This window comes from Talpa europaea (assembly GCF_964194135.1).
Source record: "Talpa europaea genome assembly, chromosome: 2".
Classification (NCBI taxonomy): Eukaryota; Metazoa; Chordata; class Mammalia; order Eulipotyphla; family Talpidae; genus Talpa; species Talpa europaea.
The window spans coordinates 94633006-94659152 of record NC_140068.1 but is presented as its reverse complement, the minus strand read 5'-3'; the positions used below and the strand labels follow the sequence as shown (position 1 = coordinate 94659152).

The window sequence follows — 26147 nt, the reverse complement described above, 5'->3', positions numbered from 1 at the left end:
TCCTGGGTCAGAAGACGTGTCAGGAAATAGGAGGTTAGGACTCACCTAGGTGTCCAACACTTGCTGCATACCCTTTGCTCTCCCCCACTGAAGAACACTCTTGCCCAGGTCTCCCCTGTTAAATCTTCTGTCTGTCTCTCTCTTGCTCTCTCACCACCCACAACCTCCTCCTGTAGCTCACTCATGTCACTGTCTCATTTCTCTCACTTTGTTTTGTTTTCTTGCTTGACCCACTTACGGTTTTATCCCTGTTGAATTACTGTATTAACACCTAACACAATATTCACTCTACACGTTTCTTTTTATAAATTATCTCACCTCCATAAGGGCAGGGATTTCGATGTCTTACATTAAGTGCTGTATTATCAATGCCTGAAAATTGTGGTAGTTGTATTAAGAGTTAATAAATTTGCTTTGAATGATTATTCTCTAGTCAATGTAATTGCTCCACGTAGGCAGCAACTGTGTCTGTTTTTTAATTACCTTTCTATAGAAGTGCCTAACACCTAGTAAACATTCACTGTATACCTGTTGTACTGAATGTCAATTAAAAAAAGAGTGAGTGAATGCACTGCTCACTTTATCTTTACCCTTTCAGCAAATCTCACCTTATTATCCTTATTTGTTGGATAAATATATGATTTTCTTAAGATTTCTACTTCCAAGTTTCCTCTGCTGTATTCATCCACTCATTCCACCCCTCATTTCTTCAAAGTTACATTTTTGCTCTCACTTCTTCCTTCAACCTCTATTACTTCTTAGAAAACTCCCTAACTTGCATGTTGCAACATTTTCAAGCAGCATGTCTTAGTAGGCAAGAGAATTCAGGCTAAGTCACACTGAATCCAAAATAAAGCATTCCACAAATCACCTATGACATTAGGTTTGACTTTTTTTTTCCCCCTTGAAGAGAGCTGAGAATCCTACCCCTCCTCCTAAATAAAGATCATAGTAATTATTCATAATCTGTTTGACATTGTAGATGCTGGGACAAGACACACAGTTTGAGCACTCCAATGGATGTACAGCACAAAACAGAATAATCATGGGACGTGATGAGACTTGCCCTGGCTTGGACCTAGTAATTTCTTTTAAAAAAAAATTATTTATTTACGCATACAAGAGCTGGGATCCAGGCCAGAGATACGTGGGGTGATAGGATTCACCAGAGACAGAGTGGGGAACAAAACAGGCAGACTGACTGAAATGCACTGCTGAGGGGAGCAGTGGGTGAGTCAGGAGAGGTCTGCTGTACCATGGGGGTTGCTCCCTGGCCAGGGATCAAAATTGTGTTGCAGAGGCTGCATATTGCTTCATTAGTGCAGTGTTTAATCCCTTGCACCACCAGGGAGGCCCTGGACCTAGTTATTTCTTTTTTTTTTTTAATAGTCTATATTTTTTTTAATAGAGGCATGTTTTTATTTATTTATTTATTTATTTATTTATTTGTTTATTTGTTTATACATGCACTGGGTATAGTCAGAAGCGCGGGAGGGTGAGAGAACTCACCAGAGCCAGAGCAGGGAGCAGAGCAGGCAGAAGGACCGAAGTACACTGCTGAGGGGAGCAGTGGGCGGCAGGAGAGGTCTGCACTCCATGTGGGACCCTCCTCCGGTGGCCGGGGAGCAGCCGGGGATTGAACCGGCGCCGCAGAGGCCGCGCAGCTTCGCAACCCAGCGCTCAACCCTGCGCCACCGGGGAGGCCCTGGACCTAGTTATTTCTAAGAGAAGTAACTAAGAGTATAAATTGAAAGTTGAATTGACTTACCTAGTGAGAATATGCTCTGTTCTTACTCTGAGAGGCAAAAATTAAAAGCTTGAAATCTTCACTGGAAGCTCTTCCCCACAGAAGTCAGTTACAGACCTTCAGGATAATGGTTTTAAAATTGCTTCCCTTTTTGAATTAATGTAACCTTAGGGTAGATTCCTAGGAGTGGTATTGCTGGGTCATATGGAAGCTCCATTTTTACATGTTTGAGGAAACTCCACATAGCTTTCCATAGTGGTTGGACTAGTTTGTATTCCCACCAGCGGTGTAGGAGAGTTCCTTTTTCACCTCATCCTCACCAACATTTGTTGTTGCCTGCCTTTTTAATGTGTGCCATTCTCACTGGTGTAAGGTGGTATCTCATTGTGGTTTTGATTTGCATTTCCCTGATTATAAGGGATGTTGAACATTTTTTTCATATGCCTGTTGGTCATTTGCATTTCCTCTTTGGAGAAGTGCCTTTTCAGCTCTTCTGCCCATTTTTTGAGTGGATTGGTTACTTTGTTTTTGTTGAGTCTTATGAGCTCTTTGTAGATTTTTGCGATCAGTTACTTATCATTCTTTTGCATGTGGTAGTCCAGTTTTCCCAGCACCATTTAATCAACAAACTGTCCTTGTTCTATTGCATATTCTTTGCTCCTTTGTCAAAGATTAGTTGTCCATATATATGTGGGTTTATTTCTGAAATTTTCTATTTAATTCCATTGGTCTCTGTGTGTGTCTGTTTTTGTTCCAGTAGCATACTATTTTAATTATTATGGCTTTGTAGTATAGGTTGAAATCAGGGAGTGTGATACCTCCATACTCTTTTTTTTTTTTTTTTAGTCAGGAGAGCTTTGGCTATTCGAGGTTTTCTTGTGATTTCATATGAATTTCATCATTACTTGTCCTATTTCTTTGAAGAATGTCTTTGAAATTTTATCAGTGTAGCATTGAATCTGTAAATTGCTTTCAGTAGGGTGGCCATTTTGATAATGTTAATTCTTCCAATCCATGAGCAAGGGATGTCTTTCCATTTCTTTGTGTCTTCTTCTATTTCTTTTAACAGTGTCTATGTTTATTGCAGCACTATTCACAGTAGGTAAGATATGGAAACAACCCAAATGCTCAAAAAGATGACTGGATCAAGAAGAGGTGGTACATATACACAATGGAATATTACTTAGCAATCAAAAAAGATAAACTAATGCTGTTGACAGCAACATGGACAGAGCTTGAAGGGATCATGCTCAGTGAAATAAGCCAGAAGGAAAAAGAAAAATATCTAATGGCTTCACTTTTAGGAGGAATATAGGAGAACCAAATAAAGGATCAGGAAAAAACAACAACAATAATAACAATAATAATAAAACAAAACTAGCAGGCAATCATAACTAAGAGACATTCTGTGAAGGATGGGGAGGAAAAGGGAGCAAAACAGGGGAGAGAAGAGCACAAGGGACTATGGTGATGGTTCACAGGTGATCTGGTGGTGGAAACTTTACCGGGAATACCCAATGATGTAAATAAAAGATATAAGTAAAAATACATAAAAAATAAAATAATAATAATAATGCTTCCCTAAGGAAGATTCAGTTTCTGCATCTGGATCAAACTATTTGGATGTATTTTTAAAGTGCACTCTGTGTGTGTGTGTGTGAGTGTGTGTGCACTTGTGCGCGCTCATCACGAACCTATCCTATTAGACCTTCCTTGGGTTCTGGGTACTTGCATTTTTAAATTCCCAGGGTGCTGCTCCTGCACAGAAAATTTGAGAACTATGAGGAGAGTCTGAGTGAAAACCTCAGTCTTACTGCAGGGCTAATATTTGCTTTTGGGACAGAATTCCGAAGAATAAGCCATATGTTTTTGAGCAGATGGGAATGCAACGACTTTCTGGCAGGAACCTTCCCCTTTTTTATGCAAGCATTCTTTGGAAATTGGGGGTCCGCTGAGCAGCTGCTCGGCTGCTGGTGACGACCCGCAGTTCAAAGATCTTCTGGCTCTTTTCCTGACACCCTATTTGTCCCTGTCGCTTCTCGCCGTGCAGCCAGGCATTTGCCCCGCCGACCACTGCGAGGCGCACGCGACGTGCGCTGCCCGCTCATCTTCCCCCGCCACCTCCGCTCGGCGCTGATCAGACCCGGGGAGTTCCTGCCTCTGGTCGCCAGCTGTTCTCTCTTCTCGCGAGAACTGCTCTTCTCGTCCCCCTTCCTTCAGGAGCCCCCTCCCGCGGGCATGTTCCATATTGGGTAAAATCTCGACTCACGGAGAGTCCCGGGAGCTGTTCTCGCGAGACTACGGCGGGAGGCTCCTGTTCGCTGGCTCTGGAACCGCGACCACTGGAGCCTTAGTGGGCTGCAGTCGGAGTCACGGTCCGGCCCCAGAGCCCGGAGGCGGCCTGGTCGGGGAGGGTGCAGGGGGAGCGCGGTGGGCGCAGCCTCGAGCCCCGGAGCGCGCCCCAGCCCTTAGCTCGGGCTCGCCCCGGTAGCTGAGGCGCGATCAGTCGCTGCACTGACAGGGGCCGCGCGCGCGGGAGTCGGCGGGGTCGCGGCACCCGCACCTGCGCCCGCAGCCAGCGCGGGGTCCCCGCCCGGCTGGGCAGGCGAAGAGGCCGGGGAGCGGGTGCGGGCGCAGGCACAGCCCCGCGGGGCCACCTCCTCGCTCCGCGGCCGCCGCTGGAAGATGTCTCAGGAGAGGCCCACGTTCTACCGGCAGGAACTGAACAAGACCATCTGGGAGGTGCCCGAGCGTTACCAGAACCTGTCCCCGGTGGGCTCCGGCGCCTATGGCTCCGTGTGGTGAGTGTCACCAGGTCTGGGCCGCGGTAGGCTGGGTGGTCGCTCATGCCCGACAGCCAGGCCTGCCCCCTCGGCTCAGCAGTACACCAGGCGCCAGGAATTTTTCTCGGGGGAGGGCATTGCTGCCCCTTCGGCCCCTGCCCTGCACTCCTGTACCCCCTGCACCCCTCAACCTGCACACCCACGTCAGACGTGTGCAGGACGCGCGTCCACGATGGGTGGTAGGTGGTGGTGCTGGAATTCGGCCCTGGCTCGCTCCTTGAACATTCCCTTCTTGAGAGGGCTTGGGGGGGGGGGGGGTTGCTGCTCAGGGACCAGGCACGGAATGGGGGAGCTCTTTAGGGAGCTCTCTGCTGGCTTCGAGCAGAAGGATCCTCTCCGGAGCTGCGCCTACCTGGGGCGCAGGAGCCTGCCCTCGCAGCAGACGAGTCCCGGCTGCCGCTGGGAGCAGCAGAAGGGCACACAGCCCAAATGGGAGACTGCAGTCATCTGAACCAAATTGACCACGGAGGGCGTTCTGTCCGGCCTTTTTTGTGTGTGCAAACCTCCGTCGAAATTCCATTTTGAGAAGCGTTCATTCTGAATTCGCTCTTGAATTAGCAGCAAACCAGAGAGCTTAAAATACTGACTTTATCTTGGTGAGGACTGTGCCAACTTGAATGGTGTGTTTCCGACCCTGTTCAAAGCGTATTTCCTTTTCGCAGGGGTGGGGGTGGCAGTGCCTGTGAGAATTCTGCAGCTTGAGAAACTGGCCTCCTCACTGATTAGTCACATACCACACTGCTCATTTAAGTATTGTTTGACAAAACAATTTTCTCACTTGCAGCAAGTGAGATTCAGATTCGTTGGACGCCCTCAAGATCAAAAAGTTATTAACAATGCTGGGAGGTATTGTAACTATTTTTACATTGCGATAATTCTTGTGAATACTGTGTTTTTAAGGCCCCGTAGAGAGTTAACAGGGAACTTATCTACATTTATAGCCTGAGGTTTTCATAAGGATGTGGAATAATAACAAAGGATGGAAGAGACACGTTTTAGTTTAAAATCACCCTGTGTGTTAAATTGCTACCAAAAAATTTCAGGACCTGAGATACTTCTCTGACTTCTCAGATTGTGTACACTATGTTTTAGATGTACTGTAAATTGAGAGCGCCTGCTTAGAAACTAGTTCGTGCATATGCATTATTTGAAAAGGGGGCAATGTAATTATTTTTTGTTTTGGAACAAATTCCAGTCTTTTGAACTTGTTAATGGTTAAATATAATTCCTGTATTTCTTAAAGTCGCATCATGAATTTCCTGTTTGGTAGAATCTTCTGGGTAATTGAGATTGTGCAATAGTGTCCAGTAACAGATCATATTGCATTTTCTAGTTCAAGCTCTGTGAGTTATCTTGCTGATGGCACCATATTCGACTTCTTTTCTACATTTTTTTAGTATGGCAATTTACATTTGAAAGAATTTGCAGCACTTGTGTGTGTGTGTGTGTGTGTGTGAGAGAGAGAGAGAGAGAGAGAGAGAGAGAGAGAGAATTTTCAAATATGTACTTGGGTTCCTTTAATAGCTCATTAGTTTGCCTTCATTTTTCGTTATTAAATCAACACATTAACTTTTGTGGTATCAAATTTTTGTTTCCAGCTGATGTTTAAACTTTATTGGAAAGAATAGCCCAACTACAGGGAGTTGATTGAGCTTGAAAAAAACTGCTTGCAAGGTTTCCCTACTGTTAATTTTTATAGCTCTGCACTGGAACAGGAGATTCAGATTTAAATGAAGTGCTACTAAAACGATCTCCACATTTCTTTAGTGCTATGCTTTTCTGGCTTATGGACTCCAGTAGTATCTATAATTTTATTAAACAAGTTTTTAAAAATATATAATAGTTACATTTTATAAAATTCAAAAGGTATAAAAGGAGATCAGTGGAAAGTCTTTTCTTTCTTGTTCTCCAGTTACATTATTCCTTTTCTCAGAGACAACCACTGTTAAGTTTTGAAGGCAGAGTATGTTTGTGTTCAGTAGTAGTTCAACTAAAGGGATTTAAGGTATAACCTGTAGAGATAAGGTGTTATCTCTTGGTGGATGAACTGAAATTACCTGACATTGTGTGAAATTATATGAAAATTGAACAAATGTAACTGATTTTGGATTGGCAGTATCAGAATTTAGATTTACAGGTACATGTGCTCTCATTCAGAATAGTTATTTGAAGTTGTTCTTTAATTTAGCAACTTTTCAGTTATGGCAGAAAACATTTTTAGGGAACTTTTAGAATCTGTTTTGAAACCTGTGCTATTTTTCACTGTTTTTAATCCACTGAGGGCAGGTATGATTTTAGGTAATAACAAAATCAAATTGAATCCAAATTTCTTAGAGAATTTGAACTCAAGTCTGGTGAAAGAGGTTAGGTAATCAGGTTGGTGACCTGCTTTAGGTCAACTAGGAGTTGTAAGTATAAAGTAATGACACAGAATTTCTTGTGTGACTTGTAGAACTGGATCACAATGAAATCTGATCCAGAAAAGAATCTCTGAAAGTGTTTGAAGGAATGCAGCATCACTGAAATATGTGCCAGTCTCTAAAGTTGATTGCTCTGAAGTGCAACTTAATTTTTTTTTTTACATTAAGCCTTGCATTTTAATTTACAGTAAGTACATAGTAAAAAATGCAAGTAGCAGCCGCTTTTATAACCAACTGTAAGTGAATCAAAGATCAAGGAATCAGACTAGAAATTTGAGAATTGATAGGGTTTTACAAATATGCCTTTTCCTTTTTAAGGGATAAAGGGAACTAAACTAAGTCTTAACAGTTTTAAGGAACTTTATGCAGCCTCCCTGAGGGGAAATGATGCAAAATTGTTCAAGAACACGTTGCAAAGCATTGATTTTTGTAGGTTTGAAACAGATGGGGGAAATCTTTGTGGTAAGTTTAAGGAAATATATAAACAGGAACTTAAATGTCTTTCCTTGGAGCATGGGTTTTCAAGACCTTTGCTGTTAATTAGAGGCGTAGGGTGCTAGTAACCACAAAGTAGGTGAGAATTGAGAATTATCCTTAAACCATATTCACTCACTTATTCAGTAATATTTGTTCAGTACCAATTGTGGACCAGATAGTGGGCTAGGTTTCTTAAGATAGAACAAGACATTCCACTCCTCATAGAGCTTCTAGCCTAATGCAAAAATAATAATAATATTTTATGGATGGTTTGCTATGTTCTCGGTATTGTGCTGTGTAGCCTATATTTAATATCAGTGCATAAAAAATACATAAGGCTTTTAGTGAGAGGATGGCAGGATTTACTAAGAAATCAAATTCAACTTCCTAAACATTTTGTGGAAAAAGATTGTGTATAAATAAATATAATACAAATAAATGAAGTTACTTTTTGTTGGCACTAATGGCCAACAAGAAAGAAAAAAAATCTCTTTTAGATTGAAACAGGGCAAAAATAAATAAAAATATGTCACTGAGTATGCAAAGATGATTTTTTTTTAGTGAAACTTTTTTATTTTCTTATATCACTGTTCATTTTTGTACAGTATAAGATTTCTCCCCTTAGGTGTAGTGCCCATAAATCTCCCACCACCACATCACCCATGAACCATCCCCATAGTCCCTTGCGCTCTTCCCTCCCCTATTTTGATCCCTCTCCCTCTCACTTCCCAGTTGTATGTCTCAGATCTATATTTTGCCCGCAAGTTTTGTCTTTTTTTCTTTGACGCTTTGTTCGATTTCCCTCTATTCCTCCTGTAAATGAAACTATCTGATATTTTTCTTTTTCCTTCTGACTTCACTGAGTATAATCCCTTTCAACTCCATCCAAGTTGCTGCAAATGGCATGAGTTTACATTTTTGATTACTGAGTAGTAGTCCATTGTGTATATATACCACATCTTCGTGATCCATTCAAAAGATGACTTTCTTGATTCCTGGTCAATGAGGGACATGTCCCTTACATTTCTAGTGGTAGTAATGGGCCCATGCAGATCCTTCTTCCCATTTCTTTTCTTTGTAACCAAAAGCAAGGTATTTGGTACATGTCATCAATGCCAACCAATAAGAAATATTTAAACACGATGGCAAATACTGTATTCTTGATATATAAAAACTTTTAAGAAAGAATTCAGTCCAATTGGCTACAGAGGCATATCTATTGAATCCTATGTTTCTGTTGGCTCTCATTTTAAAATAAGGGTATCCCTAATCCTTGGCTTTTTAATTCTACCAGTTTAATTTCTTGATACTGAGGAGTACTCTTCTTTTGATTTCTCTTTCTCAGCTTCAGAAAAGATCTGGTGTTAACTTTTCCTTTCATGGGTAACAGTAGAGATGGTGCTGAGCCCCTGGGGCTTGGGATTCAAAGGTGGGAGCATTCCCTGAGTTAGATCATTGTCATTTTAGTATTAACTGACATTTTTATGGGGTTTTACAGTTTGTAAAAGTCTTTCATTCAAAGCATTATCATTCAGTCCTGATTGGCTCTGTGAAGGCAAGTGTTACTAACCCAGTTGTATACATGAGGATTTGGGCTCATTCAATAAACAAACAGCATATTTTGGTGCAACTTTGGATTTAGTTCTGGGGGTTCAATACTTTAGAAGTGTCTTTTCCTGTGTATGTACGCTGCTGAGGTATAGTGGCACCTTTTTTGTGCCCCTGTCTCCCCCTACCCCTCTTTTGTGAAGAAAGGGGTTGCTGCATCACTTGGCAATAGAGCAGTGACTGTGGGAATCCAGTCCCACCAATGTCATTGCCTAACTAATCTGAGGGGCAAGGACAACTTATTTTAAAGTCTTCCTTGGATTTCATAAACCAAATGTGAACTCATTACCTAGATTTATTTTCCCCCAAAGAATTATTAGGCAGCGCAAATAGTTTACTCCCGAATTTATAAATCTTGTTGGTTTGAAATATGTGTTTCAATGTGTGTTTTGTAAAGTTGGGACTACACATACATGTTTGATAAAGTATGGGGTATAAATAGAAACAACTGCCTCTCCAGGCCTTTGGAAATAATTGGATTTTTGCTTTTTACTGTGAAATTGGGTAGTGATTTGCTCCTACCAAAGAGATATTACTACTGTAGTGCTCAAAAACCTCATTACTTGAAACCTAGAGATTTCATCTCATGGTTATTGTATACTTGGAGGTCATGCACATATTCCTTTAGGACAAAATGAACAAACAAAGCTCAGTTAAACTGAGATGTAAATAAAGCTTTCATCTATTAGAGGTAGTTTGTCTTTGCACAGTTCTTCCATAACTTAAGTTCATTTGTGTTACAGATTTGTAAAATCAATCTGTCTTCCAGCATTTCATCTTTTTAAGAATTTACTCTAGGGAAGAAGACTGTGGCCTTTGAATTTTGTACTTTGGGACCTGGGTTCTGATATACTTGGTTCCCAGGATAAATGTTGGGGGAATGGAGGAAAGAGGTCTGGAAGAGAAAGGAGTCTAGGATGCCCCCTAAGTTTTGACCCCGGAAAAACAGAATTTAGTGTCATTTTTTGACCTTTGGAGTATTATAGGATATAGGATTTTGGTGGCAAAAGGAGGAGGGACATGAGTTCATGCCAAGTTCCTTGAGGACAGGACTTTGTGTAGTATGTTATACTGACACTTTGAGCACCTACTATGTATGGGTCCCTCTGTAGGTATCGGAGATGAAATACAAACAAAACAGACAAAAATTTCTGTCCTTAAACTGTGTTCTGAGGGGAATGGAAATGGAAGTAAATAATAAATAAAATTTACAGTATGTCACATGGAAAAATGAAGCAAGGAAAGGAGAGCGAATACTGAGTTTGCTATGCAGCACTTTTCAGCAGAGTGGAAAGAGTACACCTCAGTGATAAAGTGGCAAGTGAGTGAAGATTGAGGGAAGTGATAATAGAACACTGGTTGGGTATGGGTGGGGAGAAGAGAACATTCCAGGCTGAGATCAGCTAGTGCAAAGGCCCTGAAGCAGAGACCTGGCTCTCCAGCAATGACTAGGAGACCATTAAGGCTAGAGCTGAATGAATCAGAAGTCAAATAGTAGTTAAGAGAAGAGGGTGGAGGTGCTGCAGATATGCAGGGGTTATGTAGGGCCTAAATTTGCTTTTATAGGAACTGTGCCTTTTACTCTGGGGGGGATGGGGCGGAGCCATGGAGGCTTATAACCACAGGAGAGACTCGATCTGTTTTTAGCAGATCACTCTGCTCTAAGGTAGTACCTTTTTTTTTTCTTTTTTTTTTCATTCCAATACCCATTTGAGATATTAAGTGTAATTTCAGGTAGAATGGGGGAATCACATGAATTAGTACAGAACCCTAACCCAAGCTCACAACTCTTATTCCAGAAGGGTCAGAGTACTAGCCCCAGTGCTTTGTGGTGGGTCTTAAAAAAATCTGGATTCTCCAGTCCCGGTCTTTAAATAACATGGACTTACTTCACTTTTTCAGGTTTCTGTTGCCAAAAGGAAGGGAGCAAAGAGATTAGCTCTAGACTTCTGTTGACAAAAGAAGATTAGGCTGCTGGCAGGTTTAATGTTTTCTAACTTCTTTGGACTTCTAGGTTTTTTCTTACTATTGGATCATACTTTAAAAGTCACTTTTATCTTTCTTCAAGATTTAAGACCTCATTTATTTTTCTGTTTTATTTGGCCCTGTATCTGCTTTGCATTCCTCTACCTTTCCCTAGTACAATAATTTTAGTGGAGTGGATGTTGGATTATTGTTACCTACTAATGTTTTGGCTCTGAGACCCCTAGGACTTCTGTTAACTTGAATAAATCTTAAAGATTAAAAGATTCCACACGTGACTATAAAAGTCCACAGGATTTACTGTTTTCCCTACTCTTCCAGATACAACTTCTCTCTCCTTTCATGAAAGCTATCCCCCTTTTACTGCTCCACCATCTAGTTGCAGAAAGTAAGTGTTCCTAAACACAGATTCCCATGGCAACATAACAAAAAGGTAATAGAACAAATGTTTATTTTGTCTAGACCTGCTGTCTGAGTAACTTGAGACCCTGAACATGTTCACTCGTGTTGACTTTGCATGATGTTGTTACAGATTTCCTCAAAACCTTCTCCTCTTAGACCTTGGTGGTATTGTCACTGTGCCTTTGCCATGAAAGAAGATACGAGTGTGTGCCTCACTATCAGGCTGCCCACAAGTATGCATTGACTGCTTTCCCTAGCCTGCAGTCCAGTGTGTAGGCAGCACAAAACACGTAACCATGCCCCCTCCCCCCAAAAAAAGTATATCATTTTTCCTTTGTTTTCTTAAATTCATTAATTCAGTATTGCCAGTGCTGGGCACCATATTAGGCATTATATTTATAAAGATTTTTCAAATAAAGCAAAAAGATTCCTGCTTTTGAAAATATTAGTCCAGAAGGGACATATTTATGTTGTTTCCTCAGAGGGTGCTTGAAGTCCTCTGTAGCTTTTCTTTTCTGCAGTCTTTCAGTCTAAATTGCTATCTCAAATCTACCTTTATGTTTCTAATGCTTCGCTTAAAATCTTCTTGTAGAGTCTTCTGTGTCTCTCTTGAATTTAGTGATACCTGATCACTTTTTACATCTAGGGCAAAACTTCATGCCAAGTTATGTGTTGGAAATCTGTATCAGAGATGCCTTTCCATCTGATGATTCAGATCTCACAAAGTAATGACATCAGTATGTGCCCACAGAGATTAGAACTTCTTCTTTTGATCTGTGAAGGGCTCAGGGAGGCTGTTTTTGTGGAAGAAAGGGACTGTGAGAGTAAGAGTTCTCTGGAACATTAACCATTTCCTATACTTCACCAAGGGATGACAGCCTTCTCGCCTACAGATCTTGTGCTCCTGGTCATACCCTTGGTCTGTCCTGTGACAGCTTGAAGTGTTTGGCTTATGAAAGTGTATATTGAACTTTTCTTTGTATTTTCTCATCCCTGTAGTAGGTATAACTTCATTTCCAGAAATAAATGCTTTATTCTTAATATCCTCGTAATTATTTTTTTTACCTGTCAAATCCTTCATCTAAGGCTTAAGTTAGCGTGAACCTTCTTGAATTTTCAATTTTTGAATAGTTTCTATTTGTATTTCTTCTCCAGGCTACTGAATGTTGGTGAAAATCTTACATTTCTCATTTGGTATAATTATGTCTCCTTCATGATGCTAATGTTAAATTGAAGTGAAATATTGTTGTGTTGGTATTTTATATTGATATGCTTTCAATGATTTCCTCACTTGGCATCATAAGTTCAACTTGCTTTATTATTTGATTCCCAGTTTAGTGTACTAAGTGCCTTATGTTTTGAGTGATCTGCATTGAAGTTAGCAGTATCAATGAATTAAACGATGTTGATGCTAACGCGAGTAAAAGGGGAAATAGTGAATCCAGAAAACAAGCAATTTTATGAGTGTCAAGCTGTACTTATGTTGTCAGATACAGTATAACCTAGGGTTATTCAAACTACTGACATTATGGGTGGGATTTTTGTTGTTGTTGTGGGGGGCATGTCTTGTATATTGAAGGATGTTTAGCAGCACTCCTATAGCCTCCCCACTAAGTACTAGTAGTATACCCCAGTTGTGACAATGAAAAATGCCTGCAGACTTGCCACAAATGCAAAACAGGGCAAAATGACCCTTGGTTAAGGACTCCAAATAATCCAGATATGTAGGGTTAAATCCTATATATTTGGATTAATTGGCCCAGAATAAAAACTGGATAGGATACCTTGAGCTGTCTACTTACTTACAAGAAGATAGAAACACTGCACTTTCTGTGTATATTCCTTTTGAAGTCATTATCTGTTACATTCTCAACAGTGGCTTCATTCATATATTCTTATGTCCAGATTTGTACTTCTTAGCCTAATCTTAAGTGTGAACCACCTTTTGGATTTCAAGAGCATTGAAATGTAATATTTCATGCTTTCCCTTGATTATATTTCTATATACTTCTTGAGGATGATCGCAGAGATGTAGCACTACCTACCCTAGCAATGGGTTCATGTTATATACGTTTGTGGTTCAACCTTAGACAATGTGGAGTTGATATTTGAAGGAAGCTTATAGTTGGCACTGATGATTGATAGTAGTCATGAAAATTATAATCAGGGAATGAGTCAATTATGTGAAAATTTCTATAACTCTAAGTATTAAGAGCATAGAATTTTGAAAGATTGAGAGATGTGTGTATATGTGTTTTAGACCTACTGTAGTGAAGGATATGAATGTTAAGAGTCCACCAATATAAAATAAATAGTCATAAAATAATACATTTTTTGAAAAGGTATTTGATATGTATAGAGATGTGGGGACATTATATGATATATCAGTTAGAATACTTTTATGAAGGAGGAAGGATTTGAAGATATTTGGAGGAGGGATAGAGGGGACATTTGAGGGTGGAAGGGAATACATTTAGGTGACAGGAGAAAACACAAGAGAATAGATATGCGATAGATTGGCCCGGCAGCAGGAATAACTGAGGTAGAAGAAAACCAACTGTGGTTCTCATTCTGTTTGTACTTCAGAATAGCTTGTGGAGCTTTTAAACATCCAGCTGCTTGGCTTCAACCCCCAGAAATTAAGAATTAGGCAGCTTGCATTTTTCTGGGCAGTCGAGAACTGCTACAGTTTCTTGAGTTATAAAGTACAAGTAAGTGCTTTAAAATTGATCTGAGGGCCTCCCCTGGTGGCACAGCGGTTGAGTGCTGGACTACAAAGCTGCCTGAAGCCTCTGCAGCCACCGGTTTGATCTCTGGCTGCCTGCAAGGGTCCCACATGGTGCGACAGACCTCTCCTGCCGCGCCCGCTGCTCCCCTCAGCAGTGTACTTCGTCACTCTGCCTGTTCTGTTCCCCGCTCTGGCTCTGGTGAATTCTCTCACCCTCCCGCGCTTCTGACTGTACCCAGTGCTTGTATAAATAAATAAATAAATCTTAAAAAAAATAAAATAAAATTGATCTGACTGGTTGTGCCTACATAATGCATTAGAGAAAGCAAATGTGTCTATTTGTGAAAGTCTTTTAGGAACTTGTTTATGTGTGTGTCTGTTCATTCTGACTCCCCAGCAAGATTTCTTAGTTTCTTGAGATTAGAAACTATCTGCTTTGATATGTATTTAATAATTTTGCATTATGTGCCAGGCACTAAAATATGAGGTTAAATGATTAATAAACTCTAGCTTCTGCTCTCCCTCTCAGTCCAAATTGGAAAACAGATAAAGAAATAAATTTTTTTTTAGTTCATTGTCTAAAGTATTGACTACATTATAGTGCTGATTATAGTAGTTCATCAATCCTATTTAATAATTATTGAATCAGTGTGCATTTTACCTTGTAGAAACTATATTTTAATTATTCATAGCATGACAATAAATGATCAAGGATTTAGACCCTAAATTATATTTTAATAATCTGCCCCATTTTGCTATTTCAGAGATAAACTCAACCTTAAATTTGAGAATAAGAAATCTAAAAAAATATATATATTGAGAATTTGCTGTGTGATAAACCCCATCCTGGAAGCTAATCATGAAACTCTTTTATAATAATGACATGTTCATTTCAATTTGGAACATTTTAAACCACCTGCTTTTTATAGTTCATAAAGTACTTTCACATAATTATCTTATTTGAGCTTCAGAACAACATTATAAGATAAGAAGGGCTGTTGATGCCTATTTTATTAATTTAGAAAGACGTGCAATAAAACTTTGGCCAAGATCACCTGCTCGAAGGTGCCAGAACCAAAGCTAGAATTGAACTTTTTTTTCCAAAAGATTTATTTATTTATGCATATAAGAGCTGGGGTGCAGGCCAGAGATGCAGTGGGTGAGAGGAATCACCAGAGACAGAGTGGGGAGCGGAGCAGACAGATGTACTGAAATACACTGCTGAAGGGCAAGACAGAAGAGGTCTGCTGTGCCATGTGGGTCAGCTCCCTGGCTGGATAGCTTCATAGTGGCTATCCAGCTGCAGTGGTTGTGGATAGCTTCACAGTGCTGTGCTTAACCCCTTGCGTCACCAGGGAGACCCTAGAACTGAACTTTTGACTGCCAGTTTACTTTTCTCTATGTCAGACTGCATATGTTTATGTTTAGTAGAATTTGTGAAGATCAGATCATCAAAACACTACAGAGACTGTTCACTAGGATGCAAAAGTAGCTTTATTAAATGAAATTTCAGTAATTTTTTAGAACAGTAGGGATTTGTATCCTGTATTCTAAAAAGTAAGTGAGATATCTTAAAAATTCCAGTGTTTTGATGGAAAAAAATCACATTGCTAAGTATAATGATTTAAAAAGTATGGCCATAACTTATTTGATACCCCTCCCTTAATGAGCTTAATTCTCTTTCCCTTGAATGAAGGCTGTACTTAGCAACTCACTTCTCCAGTGTGTGGAATGTGGTGGAGATGATAGAGTGTGACATCTGAAACTGGATGATAAGACACTGTGGTCCCTACCCTGCTCTTTCTCTGAGATCGCTGCTCTGGAAAAGTTCTCAGCCTCGGTAGTGCAGACATTCTGAACCAGAGAAGGACTGTCCTATACATTGTAGGATGTTTAGCAGTATCCCTGATCTCCACCTTGTTGCATCAGCCCTCCATGTACACCTCTGTTGTGACAGCCAATAATGTCTCAGACATTGTCAAATGTCCCCTGGAAGGTAAAAGTTGCCCTCTGTTGAGAGTCACTGTTTAGGGAAAGTCAGCTGCAATGTTGAGGAGAAACCGAAGAAGCCCAGTGGAAAGGATCATACAAACAGCTGAGGTCTGCCAATAGCCCTATGATTGAGCCATCCTGGAAGTGGATCCTTCAACCTTACACAAGCCTTCAGATGACTGTAGCCAATGTCCTTACTGTAGCCAGTGTCCTTCAGTCTCATGAGTGACTGACCATACAAACTATGAGATAATAAATCTTATTTAAGTCTCCAAATTTGGGAGTGATTTATTTTCTAGCAGTAGATAACTAACCTACATAAGTATTACCACATAAAATATATATACATTGTAAAAGATAGTCACAGACTGAGGAAAACCCAACAGTTGTGAAGACATATGAATGCCTGTTATGTCGCTCTATAGTTACGTTCATAGTACATATCTGTAGATTGCTTTTCTGGATATGAAGCCTATAAACATCATTACTGTAAAAGCCTTTTAATTATAGCAGCAAGGCAAAGTTGATTGGTGAAAATACTAAATACAATATAATGCTTGATTGCAGTGTACATTGTAATGTACAGTGTTGCAACAATTAGTCTTTTAATATTTCTAATTTGCTTGAAAGGAGTTAAAATTATTTAGTAATAAATTCAAAAACAGTTGTAACTGAAAAATCACAAACACAAATGTCAAGAAGATATACCCATGATGACACAATTGTAATAAGACTTTGAAAAATATCCCCTTTTAAAAGCAATAAAATAATCCACGCACAATAATTTTGCAATTATTATGGGATAACCATTGCTTTTGATGCAGATGTATCATGTCACATTTGCAATCAAAGAAATATGTTAACTGACATCACTGTAGCCTTTAAAGCTTCAGTGAAGACATATCTCGAATCATTCTATTTTTAAATGGATGGAACTTGCAGAAAATGAAGATTAATTGCATTTCATATTTTCATCACAAATAGTTTTGGGTTTTTAGAGTGCATGTCTACGTGAATTTCCACACTGCTTGAATATTAATTTTCATCAGCCTCGTAAAAATTGAAGCAGTTGTATGTGGAAAACATTTTTACTCCAATAGTTTAGAAGTTTTTGTAGCAGGAATTGTACCAGATCAGGGATGACAAGTATCTAGCATACATGTTGCCAGTCTCTGTGTCGCAGCCTGGTGGCAAAACATCCTTAATTAATCTTGCCACAAATTTGTTTTCTTACTTAAATGAGATTTTCATGGAGATACTTAAGTTACATTAAAGTTCTTAAACTATATGTTCTATAAGCAAGGTAAGTGATCAGTAAAATGACTTTCATTCTGGACTAATCTGCTGGTAAGGTTTTTCATATGTCACTTATGTTTTAAACTTCTTTAAGAAGAATTTGCAGAAATTGGAAAGCTGGGGATTGGTCACATTGCATGTACTTGATGATGATTGTATTCATAACATCGTATGTTCTTCCCATCAATGTGAAAGGGTTATTGCAAGAAATTAGTCTAATGCAGCAGGGGAAGAAGAGGGAGAGGGGTCAAAACAAGGGAGGGAAGAGTACAGGGATCTATGGTGCTGGTTCACAGGTGATGTGGTGGTGGGAGTTTTATGAGGATTACACCAGGGGAGAAGTCAAATATTGTACAAAAATGAACAATGTAAAAATAAATTAAAAAACAAATAAATAGAAATTACTCTGTTAAAATACTACCTAGTGTAAGTAGTCTGATTGTTTTGTGATTTTTCAAAAATAGTCTTATGTACACATTAAACAAGGTATTTGAGAGTTAATGAAAATATTAAAAGCTAACAATTTTTTAAGTGTTTTAAGTTTTTAACGTAAATCTTAAATTCCTTGCTACCCTGAAGAATTCTTTTTTTTTTTTTTTTGAGGCTCCTAAATCAAAGCTAGAGTTTTAGTTGTATAAAGTTGCCTTTATTTTCATAGTGCTCTTTCAAAAATAGGGGGGCTGTGCATATGCATCAAAACTACAGCGCTACTTTCACATTTGTTTGAATTTAGAAGGAAAAAAAAGTACACTTATATAGCAGAGTGAAAAATGTGCTGAAAATATTTCCAGTATGGTATTTAATTTAAATTTGTGTCAAGTTCCACATTGGTAGTCTGAAACTTCATTATTTAGAAGGCTCATTTTTTTTTTAATGCATACAAGAACCGGGGTACAGGCCAGAGATATGAGGATGAGAGGATTCAGCAGAGACAGAGTGGGGAACAGAACAGGCAGAATGACCAAAATACACTGCTGAGGGGAGCAGCGGGCGAGTCAGGAGAGGTCTGCTGCGCCATGTGGGTTGCTCCCTGCCAAGGCTGGGATTGAACTTGTGCTGCAGAGGCTGCGGGCTGCTTTACAGGTTGCATTTTGAGGACTGTCATTAATTAACTTGAATTCAGTTGAAAAGGCTTCAGATTGCATGGTCTGAAGAAGAGATGTTATATTTTTGCAAATTACTTCTTTCCATTTAGATATTTTATTTTATTTATTTATTTTTAAATATTTATTCATGCATACAAGAACTGGGGTATAGTCCAGAGGTGCGGGAGGGTGAGAGGATTCACCAGCAACAGAGTAGGGAACAGAACAGGCAGATTGACTGAAATACACTGCTGAGGGGAGCAGCGAGCAAGACAGGAGAGGTCTGCCATGCCATGTGGGTATCTTGCCAGCCAGCCGGGATCAAACCTGCATCTCAGAGGCTGTGGACAGCTTCACAGTGCTGTGCTCAGTCGCCTGCACCACCAGGGAGGCCCATCATTTAGATATTTTAATGAACTTGGTGTATTAATGAGAATGTGTTAACTGCAGATTCTAATATATTTCCATTTAATTCCCCAAAATAAATAAAATTTCCTTTTTAATCATTAGTGAGGGTTCATTTTTTTCCATATTAACACTATTTAGGGATTAAAAAGTTATCTATGACCTTTGAAAGAAGTTATAAAATCACTTATGAGTCCCACGAACTACTCAGAATTATGCTAATGGTCTGCTTATTCTTGATTCTGTGAGGGAAAACCCAAATAGTTTCTTGAGGAAAATCTTATATCTTCATTTGTCTTCTCATGCTGTGGACGTTGATGCTTTCTCTAGCTAGACTGCACCTCACCTTTCTTAAAAAGCTGTCTCTCTTCCTCGGCCAACCCAGCTGACTATTGACCTGCCTCGGCAACACAGAAAATCTTCAAGCAAGTTGCCAGTCATGGAGCATAGAGCTATCAAAAGCTTGGTTAATGGAAATCAGCTTTGGAGGATTGTCTGAGGAATATGGAGCTTACTATCTATTTTTGTAAACACTTTAGATTTCTTCTTGGATTAATAAGCCTGTCAGAGAGCAGTACACTGTGTTGTTTTGTATTCTCTTCCCTCCTCTTAATACTGGACTGTATTTTAGTTTATGACAGCATTCTCCAATGATAGATGTGCTAAGAGAAGAACCATCTGAAACCGGCTATTATATTTGTGTAAGGCTGTTAATTAGGACATTTTTACCATATTATGCAGTGTCTCCTTTATAAACATATACAGGAAGAACTTTTTTCTGCTTTTATTACAGAACTAATTATGCCTCTCTTCTGTTCTTCTGAGTATCTAGTTTATTTTTATTATATGGCTCTGTGTCTCATGTCCTAACTGGTTGTATTATCCTCTTTGTGATGGCTTTAAGGAGCTCAGAGCCCAATTTGAGGCCCACCTCTAACGGGTATTTAGAAAGGACCTCATGGTATACATTTGTATGCTATGCTCACCCATATAGAGTTTCTTATTTTTCTTGTTTATTTTCTCTTTGATCACTTCCTGTTTGTCAAGTTGTGTATACACAGTTCAGATTGTATAAATTCACTTTGGTATAACTTAGCAGGTAATATGTTAATAAATATAAATGGTTAAATGAAATTATTTTAGAATTTAGTAAGAATCCAGTAAGCTAGATTTTTGGTGGGGGAGGCAAGTATGAATGTGTAACAAGACATCAGCTTTATTAAGTGAATATTGTTGTAGGCACTTGACTCACAGCAAAAGATCAGTAGTGATGCCATTCAAATACAACTGCTTTTAATGAATTTTATATATTTTTTCCTAAGCTTTTTTAATCAATGATTTTATGAAATGTGAATTCATTTTATAACTTTGAAAGTCTTCTTGCAACTTTGCAAATGGATGTGGGGGGTTAGGATTTATTAAGCAGTGTATCCTGGCTTTTAGTTTGGAGACCCTAATCATCATAAAGATAATTCTATGTTATGATGTTCATGGAAACAAGGTTTTATTTGTAGTTATAGTTTTAAGTATGTGATTAAGAGGATTTCTCAACTGGTAATGCTAGTAAGTGAATCATTAAAGTCAGAGCCAGTAGCTGGTCCTTCGGTTGTTTTTGTTACCAGCAGCTTGGCATGCTAGAAAAAGAGTGAACGTTGAAATTAGACAGATGTGGGTTTGAATTCAGTGCATATTAACTATATAACCTTGAATGAGTTGTTTTTGACCTTCATTATGGTCTTATTTAGGAAAGTAAATATGACTGTCTCACAAAGTTATTATAAGTATTAAATTAAACAGTTCCCAGATAATATGTATACCCAATAATAAGGTACTCAGTAAGTTTAAATTTCTTCTCCTTTAAGTAGTCGATTGCTTTTATCAGGTGATTTATGTTTTTTGAAAATTATTTAGAATTTATACTTTTATTAATGAAAATGTTCAATATAAGATGAAATATACGATTTTTCCTTGTCAAAACAGGTGAACTAGGTCAGAACAGTTAATGCTTATCAAAGAGGGGGCAGGATGGGTAGTGTATATTACTTGCTTCAGTAGCTTTTACTGTAGGGATTTACTAATAATGAACAATTCCTACTTACTTGCCTTTGCAGGTAAACATTTGCCCTTCAAGGTGAAAGTGTATGACTTTTGAAGTAAAAATTATTAGTCTGGAAGAAGCAGTGTGAAATAGGATGTCCACTGTAGTAGTATGTTTATTATTTGTGTACATGGATGAATGGAGTGGCTGTAACGCTCATCAGTAAGAGAAATATTGGTTAGATTGTAGTACAGATATTTCATGAACTTATGTAAATGTTTGTTTAGTAAAATGAAAGATGCTTATGACTTAGGGATAGAAGATACAAGTTTACTTATACGCTATGAGTATAGCCTTCTAAGTATCATTTAAAGGAAATTATAACTGTTAATAATAGTTTTATTAAAGTAAGAAAGTGGGGCCTCCTCGGTGGCCTAGGGGTTAAGTCTCAGTGCTATCACCTCTCTATGACCTGAGTTAGATCTCCTGACAGAGAACTATCCCACATATGGCGCAGCAGACCGTTCCTGTCTCACCCTCTGTACCTCTCAGCAGTGTATCTCAGTAGATTCCACTGTTCTGTTCTCCACTCTGTTTCTGGTGAATCCGTTCACCCTCAACGCCATGGCCTACACACCAGTTCTTCTATGCATAAATAAATAAATAAATAAATAAATAAATAAATAAATCTATCTTTAAAAAAATAAAGAAAGTGCTTTTTTAAGGGTGATAGCACAGTGACATAATTTTACAAATGACCTTATTATAAGCTCTTTTTAAAAAAAAGAAATCAGGATAGAAAAATATCAAAAGCTGGCCTTCTTGGTGGCCCAAGGGGTTAGCACTGCATTATGAAGCAATCTGCAGCCTCTGTAGCACAAGTTCGATCCCTGGCTGGCTAGGGAGCAACCCACATGGCGCAGCATACCTCTCCTCGCTTGCCCGCTGCTCCCCTCAGCAGTGTCTTTCAGTCATTCTGCCTGTTCTGTTCCCCACTCTGTCTCTGGTGAACCTCTCACCCCCCGCATCTCTAGCCTGGACCTCAGCTCTTGTCTGCATAAATAAATACATCTTAAAAAAAGAAAAAGAAAAATATCAAAAACAAAAATGTTACAAGTCTGGAGCGTGTTAGATATTTCTCTGTGTATATGTACATATAGTTAATGTATGTGTATGTGTATAACTTTTTTTACATATCAAATCATTCCTCTGAATTTGTTCATTTCCTCACTGTTAATATAGCACACACATATTAGCATATGCAGATTCTTGTTAATGTCTGCAATCTGCAGCACACAGAAAATGTACCTTTCCTTAAATGCTCCCCAGTTGGACATTAGTTTCTGTTTTGTTTTTTTTTTTAAGATTTATTTATTTATACAAGAACTGGGATATAGTCAGAGGCACGAGAGGGTGAGAGAATTCACCAGAAACAGAGCAGGGAGCATAACAGGCAGACAGACCGAAGACCAAAGACACTGCTGAGGGGAACAGTGAGCAAGGCAGGAGAGGTCTGCTGCACCATGTGGGTTTCTCTCTGGCCGGATGGGAATCGAACCCGTGCTGCAGAGGCTGCGGACAGCTTCACAGCACAGCGCTCAACCCGCTGCACCACCGGAAAGACCATAAATGCTCCCCAGTTGGGCATTAGTTTCTGGTTTTGTTCTTGTGGATTTATAGGCAGCGGACGTTTACTTGTTTCAAACTTTACTTTTTGAACTCCACATGATAAAAATTTTATGTATATAATTTTAAAACCCAATTTGTGTATTTTGAACTGAACTTTTTGGAAAGTAGTCAATGATCTGTATGAGGTCACTCTGTATTATTGGGCATTCTTTGCCTTCATATATGTGTCATCATCACAGTGAATTAAGTTCTGTGACATCAGGTACTATTTAATGATTCTTTTGTTATCCACAAAGAATCTCATGAAGGAACTAGTTCCTTCATTCCTAAATACTTAGGAAGGGATATTTTTGTGAGCTCACACATTATTGACTGCTTTAATGTTTTAGATTCACGGGGAAGAAGTAGAACTTCAGGGATTGAAAGTTACCCCTTAATGTACATAGAATGTAAGTTCTTATGAAATACTGTTATTAGCACCATCCTGAGTTCAGTATAAGATAACAGGAAAATCTTTTTCTTTCTGATGTGCAATTAATTACAATAGGAAGCATTTTAGAACAGAAGCAGAGTCTACACAATTGGAATTTATTTAAATGGACTGAACTATTAGCAAAGGTTAACTTGTTTTTCCACTATGTTATGGTGGTTAAGCATTCATGCTTGAAACACACCTCTTAAACTTGAGTCCCAACTCTGACATTTTCTGTCTGCTCACATTACTTAACTTCTTTGTGCCAATTCTCTCATCTATAAAATGGAACTAATAATAACAGTGACTTCTTTGTGCCTCAATTCGCTCATCTATGAAATGGAACTATAATAACGATGTCTTCTCATACAGTTGTGGTCATTAAAGATGTTCTCTCATGTAAAAATGTAAATAAGCTCTCAATAAATGTCAGTTTTTAATGTAAACATCAGTGTATTGCTCTATGCTATTGAATTTATAAATATTGGTGACCAAATGATAGTTGAAGTTTTTCTTTCATATTTTGGATAATTACATTATAAAATTCTCCTTTGTACTTTTGTTTAGCATGTGCTAAGAATGTCCTGAATGCTAGCATTATGCCAAGTCCTATGTAAAACAATGAAAATAAAACGGAAGACGCTTTTTAAGCCTTCAAGGTGCTTGTGATCACTGGAAAAGGCAGATGTTATTAATGCTTAATATTTGAGCTTATCATGGGCCAGGTCCTTGGCTAAACCCACTACAAAATGATCACATTTAATCTTCATAAACATCTCCCAGAATAGATCTGAACCTTACCTTCATTTTTCACATGAGGCAGAGAAAATTTAATTGACTTCCTCAAGACTGTACAACTATTATGTGACAGAACTTGGAATGAAAACCGAGATAGTCTAATACCAAAATCTTGACTTTTATTTAACCTCTTTGCTGGGTGGTAAATAAATACAGTAGTAAAGTATGTATTAGGATCTGTAAAATACTAATTAATTCTGGTCTGACTTTTACTGAGTAATATACAGGAACAATAGATATAATAGTCAAATGTGAATAAAAATATGTATTTTATTAGTGGTAAAGCTGGCATGGAGAATGGTGTGGACCGGCAATTGGAGTGGGCTTCTTATTTCTTATCCCACTGTCACTGTCACAGTCAAATAATCTAGAAACCCAGTGACATTCTTTGCTTCCAGAGACCCCAACAGGCTTACCAGTGGAGGAGCGGAGAAAGTGGGCAGGCGAACTCTGAGTTGGAGAGTTGAGGGTGGTCCCTCAGGAGCTCTGGCCATTTTCCCTGTCTCCCCAGAGCAAGTGATAAATTTACTTGATACTTTCAAGAAGAAAGAAGTTACTATGTTACAGGACTATAGGAACAAGAGGATGAGAGAAAAGAGAACCTACTTCTTTTTATGTGGGATATGGAAGTAAACAGTGAGGATGATGTGAAAGGAGGTAACTGCTTGAGACCTCTTAGCTACGTCTCTGAGGTGAAGAATAGGACCAATATTTAATCCAGTGCTTGAAGGATAAAATTCATTTGTTTAGGGGGAATGGAGAAGAGCTTGTCAGAAATGAGGAACAGGAAGAGTTTAAGGAACTGAAAGGAACGAGCATATTCAGAACACGGGAACGTGACGGGAAGGAAGGAGTAATACGAAAGCAGGATGTTAGCAGGTAACCCCTGAAATAAAAAGGGGGTGCCCCAGTTTGTAGTCCTCACCTGCTGGCTTAAGTACTTGGGACAAGACCCAAAAGCTGACACAAAAGAGAATTTTTTTTAAAGATTTATTTATGCATATAAGAATTGGGGTGCAAGCCAGAGGTGTGGGGCGTGAGAGGGTTCACCAGAGACAGAGTGGGGAACAGAACAGGCGGATCTACTGAAATACACTGCTGAGGGGAGCAGCGGGTGAGCCAGGAGAGGTCTGCTGCACCATGTGGGTAGCTCCCTGCCTGGGGATCGAACTCATGCTGCAGTGGCTGCGGACAGCTTCTTAGGTTGTGTCCTAACCCCTTGCACCACCAGGGCAGCCCACAAAAGAGAATTTTTTTAATGATCCCCACAAATGTGTATTTTATTGTATTTATAATTATTTTCTTACATTGTTATTCATTTTTGTACATTGTTTGATTTCTCCCCTCAGGTGTAATACCTGTAGTTTTCCCACCACCATAACATCCATGACCCATCACCGTTTAGGGGCAATTTGTTTAGGGGAAATGGAGAAGAGCTTGTCAGAAATGAGGAACAGGAAGAATTAGGCTCTTCCCTCCCCTCTTTGGAGCCCTCTCCCTCCCATCCCCTGCTGTATGCCTCAGATCTATGGCCAGCTTGCAAATTTTGTGTTTTCCCTGATCCTTTGTTTGGTTTCCACACAGGGAGAAATTTTTGAAAGATTTATTTATAGGGGGAGTTGGGTGGGGGTGGGGAGAGAGAGAAATTGGCCAGCATGTGGCTAGATGCTGTCTATCCTTCAGACACTACAAGGGTATATAAGTTGGAGCCAAAAAAGAAAGAGAGCAAGACATAGCTGCCCTCAATGTTTTAAAGGTCTACCTAGCTATTAAGCTCTGCCTCTAGTTCCCAGCAGCAACCCCTTTAGGAAGTAGATTCATGGCAGGCTGGGAGTTGTAGTCCTTGGTGCTTGAGAGCTGGGTGTGGAGCTGGGGAGGTAGAGTCTGTTCAGGACTTAATTCACTGGCTTGAAGTTTGCTATACCTCTGACAACTTCCCATCTTTCAATTTTGTCACCATTTCTATGGTGATGAAAGAAAAATGTGTGGGTGCTGGGGTGCAGCCTCAGAAAACAGTCTTCTCCCAGGTTACATTGTATTCAGAGGAAATAACAGTCAGGAAACATTGTCTGTAGCTGGCCAGTGTAGCAAAATCCACCATTTTAAGAAATAATCAATCCAAACCAGAAGAAAAAATTACTGGGAATATTAGCAAATAGCAAAAGAAGCAAATCAGAAAAACGCAGGAAGAAAAAAATACTTGGAAATTCTTTAAAATAGTTCT

At 39.2% G+C, this 26147-nt stretch overlaps 1 protein-coding gene across 3 annotated transcripts in view; it reads left to right on the top strand.

The window, feature by feature from the left end:
* Positions 1-4432: 4432 nt before the first annotated feature.
* The window catches only part of MAPK14 (mitogen-activated protein kinase 14), a gene marked incomplete at both ends in the record, with an annotated part of 75487 nt that continues 53772 nt past the window's right edge, over positions 4433-26147 (top strand). For all 3 annotated transcript variants that reach the window (XM_084259597.1, XM_084259596.1, XM_084259598.1), the window contains one exon: positions 4433-4548. In XM_084259597.1, coding sequence (XP_084115723.1) covers positions 4433-4548 — 116 coding nt within the window. The remainder of the gene's footprint in view (positions 4549-26147) is intronic.